The sequence below is a fragment of the Periophthalmus magnuspinnatus genome, chromosome 1 (assembly GCF_009829125.3).
Source record: "Periophthalmus magnuspinnatus isolate fPerMag1 chromosome 1, fPerMag1.2.pri, whole genome shotgun sequence".
Taxonomy (NCBI): Eukaryota; Metazoa; Chordata; class Actinopteri; order Gobiiformes; family Gobiidae; genus Periophthalmus; species Periophthalmus magnuspinnatus.
This window is the reverse complement of record NC_047126.1, coordinates 25,065,681-25,082,319: the sequence shown is the minus strand read 5'-3', so window position 1 is coordinate 25,082,319 and position 16,639 is coordinate 25,065,681. Positions and strand designations below refer to the sequence as shown.

The 16,639-nt window shown below is 37.3% G+C and overlaps 1 protein-coding gene across 1 annotated transcript in view; it reads left to right on the top strand.

The window, feature by feature from the left end:
* Nucleotides 1-16,639, top strand: part of LOC117376026 (proto-oncogene vav-like) — a 32,037-nt gene that overhangs the window by 3,568 nt on the left and 11,830 nt on the right. The window contains exons 4-16 of the mRNA XM_055224829.1: nucleotides 3,103-3,219; nucleotides 6,860-6,918; nucleotides 6,992-7,057; nucleotides 8,514-8,622; nucleotides 10,664-10,756; nucleotides 11,345-11,413; nucleotides 11,523-11,626; nucleotides 12,106-12,205; nucleotides 12,653-12,748; nucleotides 13,890-13,958; nucleotides 15,065-15,151; nucleotides 15,219-15,304; nucleotides 16,246-16,381. Of these exons, the coding sequence (XP_055080804.1) occupies nucleotides 3,103-3,219; nucleotides 6,860-6,918; nucleotides 6,992-7,057; nucleotides 8,514-8,622; nucleotides 10,664-10,756; nucleotides 11,345-11,413; nucleotides 11,523-11,626; nucleotides 12,106-12,205; nucleotides 12,653-12,748; nucleotides 13,890-13,958; nucleotides 15,065-15,151; nucleotides 15,219-15,304; nucleotides 16,246-16,381 (1,191 nt within the window). The remainder of the gene's footprint in view (nucleotides 1-3,102; nucleotides 3,220-6,859; nucleotides 6,919-6,991; nucleotides 7,058-8,513; nucleotides 8,623-10,663; nucleotides 10,757-11,344; nucleotides 11,414-11,522; nucleotides 11,627-12,105; nucleotides 12,206-12,652; nucleotides 12,749-13,889; nucleotides 13,959-15,064; nucleotides 15,152-15,218; nucleotides 15,305-16,245; nucleotides 16,382-16,639) is intronic.

Below are 16,639 nucleotides of genomic sequence, written 5' to 3'. Positions count from 1 at the left end.
AGGGAAATGTTCTTATCTTACTGTAAAGGAACAACAATTGACTAACATAACAGCAGTTTTTTGTCAATCTACAGAGAATACAAAATAGGTTAGGTTAATATGATTAATATTACCTGTTGGATATCAATATGGTACCAGTTGACATACACTATATAAAAAGACACATGTGCTTTTTTCACTGTCTGACAAGAAATCAGACTTTCCCTGTTTTAGGTCAATTAGGATTACCAAAATTATTGTTTTTTGCTGAATGCTAGAATTATGAGAGATGGATTTTTTAAGACAATTTATCATTACTTTCTTAAAAGTCATAAGTTTACATACAGTAAGATTATTATGCCTTTAAGCAGATGATGGTGTCATGGAAGCTTCTGAGGTTTACTGACAACATTTGAGTTTATTAGAGACACACCTGTGGATGAATTTCAAGGCAGCCTTGAAATGCACTGCTTCTTTGTGTAACATCATGGGAAAGTAAAAAGAAATTAGCCAAGATATCAGGAAGACACTCTGGTTCATCCTCAGGTGAAAAGCCACTCTGCCAGTAAGAAGCCAATTCTCCAAAAGAAACAAAAAAAAAGTCAGATTGCAGTCAGCACACAGGGACAAAGACCTTCATTTCTGGAGACATGTCTTGTGGTCTGATGAAACTAAAATTGAACCATTTGGCCATATTGAGCATCATTATATTTGGAGGAGGGGAAACTTGCAAGCCTGACAACACCATTCCAATTTTGATATACGGGAGTGGCAGCGTCATGTTGTGGGGTTGTTTTGCTGCAGGATGGACTGGTGCACTTCACAAAATAGATGGCATCATGAGGAAAGAACATTATGTAGAAATACTGAAGTAACATTTCAAGACATCAGCCAGGAAGTTAAAGGTTAGGCGCAAATGGGTTTTCCAAATGGACAATGACCTGAAGCATACTCCCAAACTGGTTACAAACTGGCTTAAGGATAATAAAGTCAATATTTTAGAGTGGCCATCACAAAGCCCTGATTTTAGCCCTAATGAAAATTTAAGGGCAGACACCAGACAGTTACACCAGTTCTGCTAGGAGGTATGGGCCAAAATTCCTGCCAACTATTGTGAGAAGCTTGTGAAAGGATATCCAAAATGTTTGACCCAAGTCATACAGTTTAAAGTCAATGGTACCAAATACTAATAGAATGTATGTAAACCTCTGACTTTGAATAAAGTAATAAAATATCCGTCTCTCATTAGTCAGACAATAAGAAAAACAGTGCCTGTGTCTTTTTATATAGTGTCTGCAAACTTTTGGTTTCAACTGTATGTTTATAGGTGGTACTTAGTGTGAGAAGTTTGCGAAGTCTGTGAATGTGTTCGAACTGTTCCTCACCTTGTTTCAGATTAAACCACACTGTGCTTTCTGAGCCGTGCACATCACTCACTCTCTGCTGCTCACCTGCATACTGTTCCTCTCAACATATAACTTGACATATAGGAAATGTTGATGTGTAAAAAATAATTATTACATTTAGTTTATAGTTGTAGTCCTTATTTTCTAGATACTTCTGCTGGTAAAGCTAAACCAACTAAAGGAAGTATAGATAAAGAAACCGAGAGAATGAGCTTGTGCCATGTCTAAACTTCCAGACTATGTCTCTGTGAAACTCCTGTGAGGCCAGGCTCAATAGGACTCCTGACAGAGGAACCAAGAGCAGAGGGGGGTGCTCTGATGTGCACACACTGCTCACACACATGCACTTCACACACACACACACAAAAACACACACACTGCTTGTGAACAGACACACACAGGCCAGAGGCTGCATTGGTATCGCTCAGAGGTTGAAGTTCCCCCTTTTCTCAAAATGGACTTCCTCATTTACCACTGCTCAGAGACAGACACAGCTGTCAGTGTGGCAGGAAGTGATGTGAGCAGACTGCTCTTACTTTGCACTCTGCAGGTTTCACGTGGCCCAAGATTCAGGTTATCTCATGACATCACCATACAGCCTTTCAGTTGGCAACTACTAGTAATCCTAATAATACTAGTAGAGATAATACTATAGTTGCTCTTACTCCTAACATTGATTTGGATTATTATGCAGAAAAACACATTCTTCCTCCTTCAGTCCTAAAAGTAACCTATATAAATGCATACATCAAACTTTATTTCTATAGCACCTTCTAACAACCCAGGCTGCCCAATGTGCTGTACAATGTTAAAAAACACGATTAAAAACAATAAACTTTATACAAATCAACAAAGCATATTACATCATTAAAATAAAGAGTCACAGGGCCACTAAGTGCTGAAAGCCATTCTAAATAAATAAGTTTTCAGTTTGGCTTTAAACAGAGGCAGGTCAGAGATGGAACGCAACTCTGTGGGCAATGAGTTCCAGAGTTTTGGACCCGCCACTGCAAAAGATCGATCGCCCCACTGTTTGCACCGGGACAGGGGGACCTCCAGCAGATGTTGCCCAGCAGATCGTAGAGCTCTGCTGGGTTGGTGAGGGGTCAAAATGTCACATAGATAAGAAGGTGCAAGGCCATTTAGTGCATTAAAAACAAACATTACAATTTTAAAATGAATTCTGTAGTGGACAGGGAGCCAGTGCAAAGAGTACAGGACAGGGGTGATTTGATCATGTTTGCGACTGTTCGTGAGGAGGCGAGCTGCAGCATTTTGCACAAGCTGTAAGCGGTGAAGCTTGGTTAATCCCTGCGTAGAGAGCGTTGCAATAGTCTATGCGGGAGCTGACAAAGGCGTGGATGGCTTTCTCCAGGTCACCACAGCTCAAGAAAGGTTTCACTTTCGCCATTTACATATTTAAAATAAATATAACATCAGCATGTATGGAACTATACACCAATATTTCCTTGCCAAATCAAGTATGTCACATGTAGCTACACCATCACCACATATGCATGGTTTGAGATAACATAATAATAATAATAATAATCCCTATAACCTAAAATCTATCTAATTTAAATAGAAATCCTCAAATGATGACATTATATGTTATACTATTACCGGTACTGTACTTCACAGTCCTGTTTTTAGCAAGTCACTTTTTCTTCAGTAGTATCACTGTTAATCACTGAGGAGCTTTGTTTGGTGTCCACAGTTCCTGTGTTTGAAGAACATTCGAACGTTCCTGGGGGCTTGTCAGGAGAAGTTCCATCTGAAGAAGAGTGAACTGTTTGAGGCCTTCGACCTGTTCGATGTGCGCGACTTTGGAAAGGTCAGTCTGGTGTGTGTGGAATCCATGAGATTCACTCACAGCGCTAACAGGAAGTGTGTACTAGCTTCTTTCACTTTCACATTCACAGAGCTCAGGTGTGAAACCTACTTTGGACATTATGCTTCTTAGATTATTCAAATAGAAAGTACATTTATGAAAGATAAGTCATCCATTTTTGACATGCCTGTGTGACATAACCTTTTTTGTTTACATAATAGTGTTGTCATGATACTGGAAATCAGGAATTGACCAATTCTGATATCACAATGATTATATACAACACTCATTCTTAGACAATAGAACGTGATTTTGAACATTAAATTGTAGAACTTTCTATCATATTACCATGTGACCTTGTATCTGTCTGTGCAATCCGTCAGTGGTCCAGGTAGGTTCCATGGTGGTCCATGGATGTATACTAGCCTATGTGGTCTTATGCTCAAGATCATTCTAATGTTCTTTAGGAAAAGTTCATTTCTGTCCTGTGAATGTGACTTTTTTAGTATCGATACCTGCTCAAATGAGTATCTAGTTTCTATACTGGCTTTAGCATTGATTTTTGATACTTTTGACAACCGTATTGCAGAATATTTCTTTGCTGGTTCAAAGAGTGAGAGAGATTCACAAAGAAAACTGAGAGAGAGAAAAAACAGTTATGACATTGCTCAGCCTTGTCCATTTTATCTGAAAAGTGGCCGAAAATCTGAAATAACAGCCATCCCATTTAGTCTGAGACTTAGTTTGAATTGGGGACAGATGAAGGATAAAAGTTTGTGTGTGAAACCAGGCCATGTGGAACACTGCTGCATCACACTCTCATTAAGATCTGAGCAGATAAGTCACTAATGCTCCTTAAATATATACCACACCAAGGACTTCTCTCTTATCAGGACATGATGATTAAAAAAAGCAAAAAAAAAAAACATTCTTTCTTTTGACAATAGAATGTTATTTTCAACACAAAATCATAGTACTTTCTTTTATATTACCATGTGGCCTTATATCTGTGTAATCCCTCAGTGGTCCAGGTAGGTTCCATAGTGGTCCATAGGCGTATAATTGTCTATGTGGTCTTATACTTGTTCTGATATGGCTCAAGATCATTCTAAAGCTATTCAGGAAAGACAGTTTTGTTTTGATACTAATTTTAGTATCGATTAGTATCTGATTTTTGAGAATTGACAATCCTATTTGTGACTTATTTCTGACAAAAATGTGTTTTTAAGGATGAGACAATCTCATATGTTGTTCCTTCTTTGTCTCTTTGTTCCAGCAAACTTCTAAATTATACTCTGCTAGAGCAGTCCATTTTATCTAATCTGAATAGTTTATGTAAACTTGCGCCTGCAAAAGGGAAGTCCAAATGGTGAAGCGAAAGTTCCCAGCAGATAGGCCATGTGACAGGGTTGTCCCAAGCTCTGTAACTCCTGCATTTACTATTATTGTAATAAGCCTGGCTGTGGAAATGTCCTCCACCCACACAACGCTTACATCATTCAAGAGTGCAGTGCCTTTGCCAAACATTTATTAGCGCTTTTTAATAGTTTACTTCACTCTCTTACTTAAGTTTTGTTTAATTAACATCTGTATTAAAGGAGCTTTATGTAGCCTGCTCCCTTACAGTTAAATCGTACGACAAACACAACTGAACCTGTGTTGCCAGTGCCTTAACCTTCAGACAGAGGACACATTTTCTCATTGTCAGTATATGCACAGGCCATGCCTCATGTGAAAGCTCAGAAGCTCCAGAATTCACTCACTGAGCTGCAGAGGCTGCAGTAGCACTGATTAATGATTGGGTGCAGGTGCTGGGCTTTAGGTAGTGACAATTCAGATCAGAGTCGTCATAGCTTTACCCATCTGGATTTCATCATTGAAACCGGCACCCCAAATGAGAGGCTTCTACTGCTTTCTGATTATATAATCATCTTAACCAAAACACCAATTTATAACATAAATAAATGTTAAATGAATTTGATTTGAACATGTTGACCTTGTATCTGGGGACACAGTTCCTTAAAAGTCCTACAGATTTGACTTAAACTAGTAAACTAAACAATATTCGTGTAGTACTCAGTTATATTTACTTGAGTAACTTTTGAAAGAAATTGTTTCAGAGTACTTTCCTAGCAGTATACTTTTACTCCTACTTAAGTAATATTCTTATTGAAGTAACAGTACTCTTACTTGAGTAAAAATTTTGGTTCCTCTTCCCATTGTGAGCACGTCTGCAAGTGACAAAAGTGACAATATGACATTATTTCAGCATTTGTGTTTCTTGCACTGCCCCTTCAGATGTAATGTTGTTTTGTCGTTCAAATGACATTAACTTCAAATCATAAATCAGGTGTTGTGACCAGACAGTTACTCTTTAAGTTACTCTTACTCACTCTTACTCTGTAGTCATGCACCCACATGACTACATTTGATAGGGACGGCATATTGGCAGTGGTGAATTAGCAGTAATGAATGGCACCAAGCCCGCTTTTGGAGTTTTTTTAATCATTAAATATACAATGATTTAGCTTTAAACTAATCAGATTAAATATTAGTGACCCTTACCTGGCACAGGTGTGATTTTAAAGAGTGTAGATTGCATAGATTCTCTGCATTGTTTGGACATCTGGTTTACTTTTCACCTTCTTATACCATCAAAAAGAGTCCCTGGGGCTGTTTTTGAAAAATATACTGTATTATAAAGCCATCTACCTATAATGGTTACTGATAGTGACAGTTCAAATTATGTAGCAGGCTAAATCACTCCTGTCAATGTAATAAACACACAAAATCCATTGATTTAACTTAAGTATGTGATTTTATTTTCTACAATCAACACTTCTAAGCAGTGAGTTAACATTAAGCAAATGAACAGTGTTTAGTACAAAGCATTTGGGATCGTCTCTCTTTAAACTACTCTCTGGCTAATTAATAGACTATAAAATAGTTATTACACTACACACACATACAGTTTTTGAATTTTTATGAGACTATGGTTGAATCATTCAAATAAAACAAAAAAAGCGATGTAAGAATACATTCATAGCTTAATTAATGTACTGCTTGATTAGCTGCTAGTCAATCTGGAGCTTTGTAAAGCCGGCAAAAGGCTTAGGCTTTCTTCTATATTTGATAATGTGTACATCTTGGCGCGCAACAGTAATCCACAATCTAGTTTCTATGGGAATTCTCAACTGCGACCACTGCCAGTCTGGGGTTTGGAGGTGCATGCCGGAATTGCGTGACGACATCTGCAGGAGTAAATGTATTTCCCTAATACTTTTTTACTCTTATTTTAGTAATTTCTTCGACCACAACTTTGTACTTCTATTTGAGTAATATTATTTTGCAGTAATGTTACTCTTCTCTTACAATTGTTGGATACTCTACCCGCCTCTGGATTATAACCAGGACTCTAGTGAAGTATTTAATTTATTTAAACTGTGGATACAATGATAAGTTAGCATAAACTAAAGTAGCAAATACTGAAATGATAATAATAAATATACAGAAGACAAATACACGAGTGAAGCAGATGTGACAGAGTAGAGCTGGTAAAATGGGTGCACTCCATGTCTTCACCTGGATGCTGAAGGAATTTGTAACATTCTGACCATGACTTCCTCTCTCTATGTGTCTACAGGTCTTAAATACGTTGTCCCTCTTGTCACATTCATCTATTGCTATACAGAAAGGAATTCAGTAAGTTGTGTCCAGAATGAATGTATTTTAATGTGATGACCAAACATGCTAAGCTGCCCTGTGTATTTCCCAGGCCTTTTCCTCTGGGAGGCTGCACCGCTGACGATGACATCTACACTGGGCTGTCTGACAAGATCGAGTAAGTGGTCCTAACTAATATACAGAGTTGGGTAGTACTCAGTTACATTTATTTGAGTAACTTTTAAAAGAAATTGTACTGGGCGACAGTAGCTCAGTGGGTAGATTGCCAGATCCACTGATCTGAAGGTTGATGGTGCGATTCCAGCTCCCACAGATGTCTGTTGTCCCTATGTCCTTGGGCAAGAAACTTGCCCCTAGTGTCTTTGTACACTGGTGTATGAATGTGCTTGTGAATGGGTGAGTGTTTCCTTGATGTAAAGCACTTTGAATGCCTGGAAGGTAGAAAAGCGCTATATAAAATGTGGCCATTTTTGTGAGTACTTTTCTAGCAGTATACCTTTATTTGAGTCATATTTTTTATTGAAGTAGTAGCAGTACTCTTTAGTAAAAGTTTGGTTCCTCTTCCCACTGTGACTTACTCACAGTGACAAAAGCTTTATGTTGACAATATGACATGATTGCACAGCTCATTCAAGTCTGTGTCTAAGTATAAAGCGTTTTATTGTCTGATAATCAGTCAGTGTGCTCTTAGCATGGCAGTTGTTGTCATTACTGTTACGGCAAAACTCTATGGCTTCTGGAAGTTGTGAAAATCACTACTAAACTCATATTCATGGTAAACTCATGTGAATAATTACTATGCTCAGGAGACATAAGGTAAATGAGTGATAACTTTGGACCACGAAAAACTGTTTAAAATCAACTAGTTCTGTTTTTCACGTTTTTATGACAGTAAAAATCAAGTGAAGCGCTAATGGATCAATCAATGGATGTTTTATCGTTGAAATCAGACAATCGGACAATGATCAGATTTTTGGTGTGCATGTAAACATAGTCAGTGGTCTGCAGGATCGTCTCAAGTGGATTTTTATACATATACCCTATCTATAGGTTAAACTGCATTTGACAGATTAATATATTTTTTCAGTAAATATTTATCATAGTTTTATATCAGTTAAGTGGCTGTTGTGAGGAAAGTCAAAAACAAACAGTTGGAAAATACAGGAAGTTCTAGTTCACAGGATGGAATTCAATTCTAAAACTGAATCTCTCTACCTATGCCATCAACTGCCATCAATGCAGGGAAAATGTATGCACAAGGAAGGCATATTTGACATTTTAAACATTGATTTAACAAAATAAAGGTGTTGCCATTTGTTTTTATTTGTCAACTCATAACTATTGTGTAATTTGGTTTTGACCCTTGTTAACATTATGGTCGCTAAGTAACATACCTCTACGTATGCCATATCTGCTGTCTGTGTCCAACCAGGAAGTAAAATTATAACCTTCACCAAAATTACAAAACTAGAGAAGACTAGGCAAAATTAAGTTTTAAAGAAATTAGTAGTATAACCTGTCATACACACTTTAAACCATTTTAAAATCCAAAACAATGTGTATGTTGTAATAGTTATAGAGTATATGTTACAGTGTATGTTGTGTGTTTGCAGTGACACAGTGGAGGAGGATGACGACTTGTATGACTGTGTGGAGGACGAGGAGACCGAGGGGGACGAGATCTACGAGGACCTAATGAGGACAGAGGAACCTACAGAGACTGTGAGGGAACATCTGAGCCTATGTCAAAGCACAAGCACAAGTCATTCTGTTTTAAAGGGGCCACTACATAACTTCTCGGGTTGAGAGTCCACCACTTGCTTTTAGGGATGTAACAATAGGCTTGTCAAGGATTTAAGATTAGCATTTCTTCAGTTCTTGTTAGCATCTCCACAATATCGCAGTAAGTTTTGTACTGTGACATGAATATTGCGACAATACCATACCGTGAGATTCACATATCGTTACATCCCTAACTTCTTGTCTCAATGGAGATGTTATCGCTTTCCCTGAAATTTTCCACAGTATGGCATTAAACTGATCTGCTGCATTTTTTCAGTTGTTTATTTCTCCACAAATATCCTTATATCCCGCCTGTAACTTGGATAGAGATAAATAAGCTTAGTGCCATACTGTGGAACATTTCAGGCAAACCAATAACGTCTTTATGGAGACAAGGAGATAGCAGACCTTCCACCAGAAAAGTTATATTGTCGACCTTTAATAGTTGTGAAGAAGACAAAGACACACGACTTTTTTCTTAAAACCATTTATTTCCAAAGAGAATAAATAGAGGATAAAATAAATAAAAGGGTGACAATGGGATTAGTACTAGTAGATAATGTGTTGGTGGGTCTAATCGCTGGGTCTTTAAAGTGCATATGAGGTTAGACTGCTCATTTCATTAAAGCATAGTTAACATCGTTATACTTAAGATCTTACTAAAATCTTGCCTATTTTTTCTAGTTTTTTATTATTATTATTTTGGTGAAGTTTATAATTTAACTTCCTGGTTGGACATGGGCAACAGATATAACATACATAGAGGTAATTCCATAAATATTACCTGGCAACCATACTGTAAACAAGGACCAAAAGTCAACTAATTTAAACAATAGTTATGACTATTAAAAATAGATAGCACTTTTATTTTGTTAAATGAAGGTTTAAACTGTCAGACAAAAGTTGCTTACTTGCTCATAGATTGTCCCCGCATTTTTTTTTCGATGTTGTAGACTTAGGTAGAGGTATAACGTTTTAGAACTCAGTGCTACTTCCTGTATTTTTGTACTTTTAATCTCAACTTTTTTTTCCACAAACTGCCACTTGACGGATGTAAAACCATGATAAATATTTACCACAGATACTATCCGACCAAACCAAGTCATAATTAGAAAAGCATGAACACTGTCATATGCACTTTACATAATTGTTGGAGCAGCCAGTATCTCCTACTTTCTGTTTGAATGCACCGGGCCATAAAGGCAGTAGCGCTGTAGTCGACTAAAGAAATTCTTGGTCACCTAAAGACATGTCCTGGCAAAAGCTCTCAAAACTATAATAATAATAATAAAAATATTTGTCGACTAATACAAATTTGGTCAGCCATCAACTAGGAAACCAAACCAAACTAAAGGCCTACAGCCCTATGGGACAGTCCAACCACAGCCACTAATTTGTAACACGTGCTTCTCAAATGCAGAAGACATCTTGTAGCATTCATAACAAAATCTATTTGTTTTGGTTTTTTTTACCTGAGAGGTTTAAGAGTTTGGTGTTTCAACTGTTGATTCTGCAGAAATCCACGCCGTAAGCCGCCATGTTTGTTTTTTCCCTAACAGACCATTTGTGTTTGTGATTATTTACTGTTGTGGAATCTCTAATAGAAAAAAACCTTTAAAATATATTAAATCAATAGTGAAGTTGTCTTGAATCAAAAAGTCAGATTTTATTGAATCAATTGTGCACAATTGTCAAAGAGTTGTTGCCCCTGATAGTGTTGTCTCGCTCTCAGCTGACAAATGAACATACATACAGTGTATTTATACCATTAAAATAATCGTACCAGTCTTAATCTAGTCCAAGTGACTTCAGGCTGCTTGATACATCGTCTATTACGCTAACAAACAAGATATATGCCCGTGCGTAACAACAGATAATATCAAGAAAATTTGGTCAAAGAGATTGATAATATTACATATCATAATATTGTCAAAGTGTGTGGTTTTCGCTTTTTTTGGCTTTACACTGTTGTGCACCGCAGCAGAAGATGGTTGTGGACAAGCGGGAGTGCTGCCTGAAGGAGATCCGACAAACAGAGGAGAAGTACTCAGAAACACTGCAGTCCATACTACAGGTGTGAATGCTCACGTCTTTTCATGGCCTTTTATGTAGTGCTGATTCAAAGGTCAAAAACAGTCCTCCTATTGATAGATGACAATTTCCATTATTTTCTGGTTACTTAGAGAATATAAACTCTGTTGCTACTCATGTTTACTCCTCAAGTTTCAACTCAACACAAATACAAATCACTTGCTTTTACTGCCACTGCCAAATATTATGATCTGGAAACAAGTAGATCTCAACTACATTCAAATTTGATTAATTGCCCAGTGCTTATTGCTGGTAAATGTGTAAATATGTTATGTCTGTCTTGAAGGTTCTGACTAAAGCCAAAAAGCCAGACTTGCTAAAATTGGACTTTATAAACAAAAATTAAATTCACACACTAATAAAATATTGAAATGACACCATGATTCAGCACATCTCTGTTAATTGCAGCCCTATGCTCAAACACTCCTTTCTGCATCTATGCATATTTGGTCCATATTTTTTCGTTTCATTATTTAGTTATACAACATGAAACATCAATGCAAATAAATGAATAGTAAAAACACATAAATAAAAATAATACATATTTCTAATTCATTGCTCTCTGCACCAGCACTTTATGAAGCCTCTGGTGCGGTTCCTCCAGCCACAGGACATGGAGAGCATCTTCATCAACATTCAGGTAGGATACATGTGCATGTAGGATACGGCTGTACTATGTGAGTCAAATGTTTGTCAGATGTGTAGTACTTTGTACTGCCAGCTTGTGTCACTCTCTGGTTGGTGCACAGGAATTAGCGGACACCCATCGGAACCTGCTGGAGCAAATCCAGACCTCCATCTTAGATTTTGGAGCCAAGACCCTGCACCAGGTGTTTCTGAACAACAAAGAGAGGTGCACTTTACATTATAATACCAGGCTTTAGTTCTTAAAGTAACTATGTGTAGGCTGTGCTCTAACTGTTTTAAAAAAGGTACTACAATCACATTCACAACTGAACCTGGGTTGCCAGAGCATTAATCTATAGATAGAGGACACCCACAAGTTTTTCTCATTCTCGGTATATGGACAGGCCTTGCCTCATGTGAAAGGTCTTTTAGGTTTAAACCAACTGGATTTCAGCATTGAAACTAGCAACCCAAATGAGAGACTCGTGTGCAGCTCATTCTGAGAACCGAATCACCAAACTATAATGTAAACAACTTAGCCATCATATCCAATTTTTGTGTAATTAAGAATAAATTGACATTAGTAAAACCTATAATTTATTAGAACATGTTTAAGTCATTTGCGGACAGAGATTGGCCAGGTTTATGAAATTAAAATAAAAATTGTACACACAGTTCCTTTAACTATATAACTTTTCTTTTCAGACTCTTGCTGTATGGCCGTTACTGTAGCCAAGTGGAGGCTGCCACCAAACGCGTTGATACACTTTCTAGTACAAGAGAGGACATCAGGATGAAGCTGGAGGTGACACAATCTCCACCATTATACACTAATGTGCACCTAATAGTCCCCTGGTTTAGTTCCTTAGCACCCACTGCAAGGTGTAGCCTCAGGGCATGCTAGATGCTAAGGTTAACATATAATCCGTCCCCTGCATTTCACCCATCCTTCAATGCTGATGGAGCAACTTGTCAGGAGCTATGTCACATTGCAGCACCCATGGACCCATCTCCAGATTTTGACCTAGTCTTGGTCAGAACTACATTAGCTGGAGGATTTTATCTAATGTGCATTGTATATGTTGTATTTATTTGTTGTTGCATTAAGGGAACAGTGATAACACTCATTCTTTGACACATTTTTTTTAAATGTAACTATTTCTATGAACGGTCTTTGCTCATACTTGCAAATGCTTTGACAGTTACTTAGGTTGATTGTATAATTTATAGATATTGCACTGTGCTTCTTTAGGAATGTTCCAAACGAGCCAACAGCGGTCGCTTCTCCTTACGAGACTTACTCATGGTGCCCATGCAGAGGGTCCTCAAGTACCACCTGCTCCTACAGGTTTGTTTACACTGTACAGGCCTCTCCAAGGGGCTCCAGTAAGAAACATTAAGTTTGTGTCTGAACTAATAATTGAAAGATGATTATGCTCATTTCTGGGATTTAGTATTAAGCTATAACATACATGGACCATTATTTTACATTTTTTTCATTGTAAATTGCCATATTGATCTAAAATGGTTTAATGACCTCCTTGTCAAAGCCTGAGCTAAGCAGGACTGGGCTTGGTTATTACTTGGATGAGAAGACCAAGTGACACTGGCAAAAACAGTTGTTGTGTCCTTAGGCAAGGCACTTCACCCACATTGTCCAACATGAATGTGGTGCATGAGTGTTGGCGGTTGGAGGAACCGATGGCATGGATTGGCAGTCTTGCTTCTGTCAGGTTGCCCTAAGGCAGCTGTCTCTGCAATAGTACCAGTGACAGTCCTTTTGATGTCAAATTGCATAAATGAGAAGGTCTTCATAATGGCATAAACATAGCTAAAGAAAAACTGTCACCCGTCTCTGTAACTGCTGCTGTCAGACTAGTCATTTTGGTCTTAAAATGTTTGTATTAACCGTCTTTATATGATCCTGGTGTTTATTTTGCTATTTTGTCTGTAAATCAAGATATGAACATTGATAAATAACAAACCAGGTGCCTTCATTCCCCAGGGTTGCTCCCACTAGCGTTAGCAACAGGTTTGATTGACAGTGTGGCCAAGCACCCACTCCCTGCTAAACCAGCGGTGCGGGCAGGAAGGGGTGTTACCTTCAACAGTCTTGCTCAAAATTGGCTCGTTGGTTGCTATCATACTCATGGTCAGATTTCTGAATATGCAACTCTGCTCCAAATTTGCTCCTCTGAGTCTACAAATTTGTTTTGTAGTTACTTGAGAAATAAATAACAGCTACATGAGACATTTGGATCTGTTTTGTTTTATTTTGGTTTAGTTTAAAGGAAATAAATGTTGTTTTCAGTCTCTGCACTGGTATCAGATGATATCGGGTATCGGCAGAAAGCCATAGTATCGGAAACTGAAAAAGCAGTATTGATGCATCTCTAAAATCATTAAGGTCAATTTTACATATTATGTCCCCTTTAAAACCTCAGACATTCCTCTTAGTTTGGACATAATACAAGTTGTGTGATTTACAGGAGCTCATGAAGCACACCAGTGACCCCACAGATAAAGACAACCTGCGCACGGCTTTGGACGCCATGAGGGTATGACAGAAATCTTATAGTATTAGATCCATTTAAGTACTCATGTATATCAGACTGTTGTTCTCATAAGCCCTCAACTGCTGGGAATAAAGAAGTTTATTTACCTTCAACAGACTTCTAACTTCTGTAACTTAGCACTTAGCACTATGGATGCATCAATATATTGAAAGAGTTTCAATATAAGCCAATATTCACATGGAGCGATGTCACCATGGGCCAAAATAATACCAGTCCACCAATATTGTGCTTTGGGAATGAAAGCGTTAAGCCGGCCATTCACATAAGCAGGATAAAAGCAGAGAGAAGAAATGGAAAACAAAGATAGATGGAGCCTTGCTGCTTCTATGTTCTAACAGAGCAGGCTCTTAATATTTATCCAGTCCTTATTCTAAGTCAAAAGACCTAGAAAATAATCTAAATACAACAAGAAAATAACTGAAGGAGAAGTGTGAAACTTGCTCTAATAAAGAATAATTATATAATAGACTATAGACCTATCTCTGAAAATTAGGCAGTGTATTTGAAATGTATTTTTTGTCCTCAGAAATTCAATAAAGGAATTACATTACAGCAGTATTTCTTTGCTCCCACTCACTAGTGTTGTAGCCATACTAAAATTTCAAACTCAATTTCGATACTAAGGAATAGACTCAGTACCGATTCCGATACCACAATGATAATAACACAATAGCATTAGATTTTTAACATGAAATCATAGTACATTCTTTGATATTACCAGTTGACATTATATCTATGTAATCCCTCAGTTGTCCAGGTAGGTTCCATAGTGGTCCATTGGCTTATAATAGTCTATGTGGTCTTGTTCTGATACAGCTCAAGATCATTCTAAAGCTATTCAGGGAGGGTTAATTTCTGTCTTGTGAATGTGACATTTTTTAGTATTGATACGTGCTCAAATGAGTATCTAGTTTTGATACTTTTTACTCCTATGATCAAAATGTGCTAGTATTCAAGATTATGCAAAAATAAATAAAAACATTTAAAAGTTTACATAAGTCTTCTTCAAATTTCTAGCATTATATCTGCTAATAATATTAATCAAAGCACAACTATACATTATTGTTTCCTATTACTTTTCAATGCAGGACCTGGCTCAGTGTGTGAATGAAGTGAAAAGGGACAACGAGATCATCAAACAGATTACATCCTTCCAATTGTCCATAGAGAATCTGGTGAGACTTGAGACAAGGCTTGTCCCTGATTTTACGCTGCCAGGCTAACCTCCTGTTTTACCTCCAGACCGAGTCCTTAGCCCTGTACGGACGGCCCAAGATTGACGGAGAGCTCAAGATCTGCAGCCCTGAGAAGAAGTCCAAACAAGACAGGTGCCTGTTGTCTGTCTGCATGTCTATTCTCAACATAAAGCTTTTGTCACATACTGCTAGGTGAAAGTACAATTTCTTTGTAAAGTTACTAAATTAAATGTACTAGTGACACTAGTGTGATTAATGTATTAGTGACTTGGCAACTTACCTAGCGGGTAATTTCAAGTTACCGGTATGTCAAGTTATTTAATTATGCCTATTTCAGTGTAACTTTAGTGATGCAGTTGTATTTTTTCTGGTTTATACTGGTTTAGTCTCGATTTAAGTCCAGCTTTAGACTTAATTTAAGTCTTTAAACCTTGTAGGTATGGACTCTAGAAACTAGTGTCAAAACTATATATTAATTTGAGCAAGTATCGATAATAAAAAAGTCACATCAACAGGACAGAAATGAACCTTTTCTTAATAGCTATATAAGAAAACATATACCTGGTTACCTGGAGACCACATTGCAATATAAAAGAAAGTACTGTGAGTTAATGTTGAAAATCACTTTCTCTGTCAAAATAAAGAGCATTTGTTATTATCATCATGGTATTGGAGTATTGAGTCTATTACTTAGTATTGAAATCGAGTTTCAAATTTTAGCATTGTGACAATACTACAAATAAGCACAAAATAAATACATTTTGTTTTGTTTTTTGTTTTTGTATATATTTTTTGTAACTTATGAACTTCACAATGAATTTACTTTTTACTTTTATTTCAATGTTCGGCCCTGTTATAGATTTAAAAAATAAAATGTAACAATCTTGAAAACAAACCATTTATCAATATAAAAGCAAAACAATTGATATTGGCAAAAAAATAGGATTGCCTATCCCTATCCCAAGTCCTGGTGGTACTTGGGAAGGCAGATTTAGAGATTGCACTATCTTTATGAAATACTCCAGACCATTGACAACATGACCTTTTTATCTGACCTTTTTGTTTGTTGTCAGGTATGCGTTCCTATTTGATAAGGCCATGTTTGTGTGTAAGAAGAAGAGTGGGGAGACGTTTGAGCTGAAGGACACCATCGACCTACAGCGCTACCAAGTCCGAGACGAGACCACGGGAGAGAAGGACAACAAGAAGGTACTGCTCTGAGTGAACCACTGTTTTCACATTCTACAGTCTGATGAAGTCCTAGGAGAGGGCAATGTGGCAAAGATTGTGTTCATACACATTTATTACATTTTATGTACTGTACATTAGCTTTATACATTAGACTTGAGTACTATCTGAGTGTTCCTCTGAGAGTTCACACTTCACCTGTCTGGTTCTATTATTCCAGGCACTAAGGAATAGACTCGATACACAATTCCAATTGTATGATGATAATCAAAAGCACTA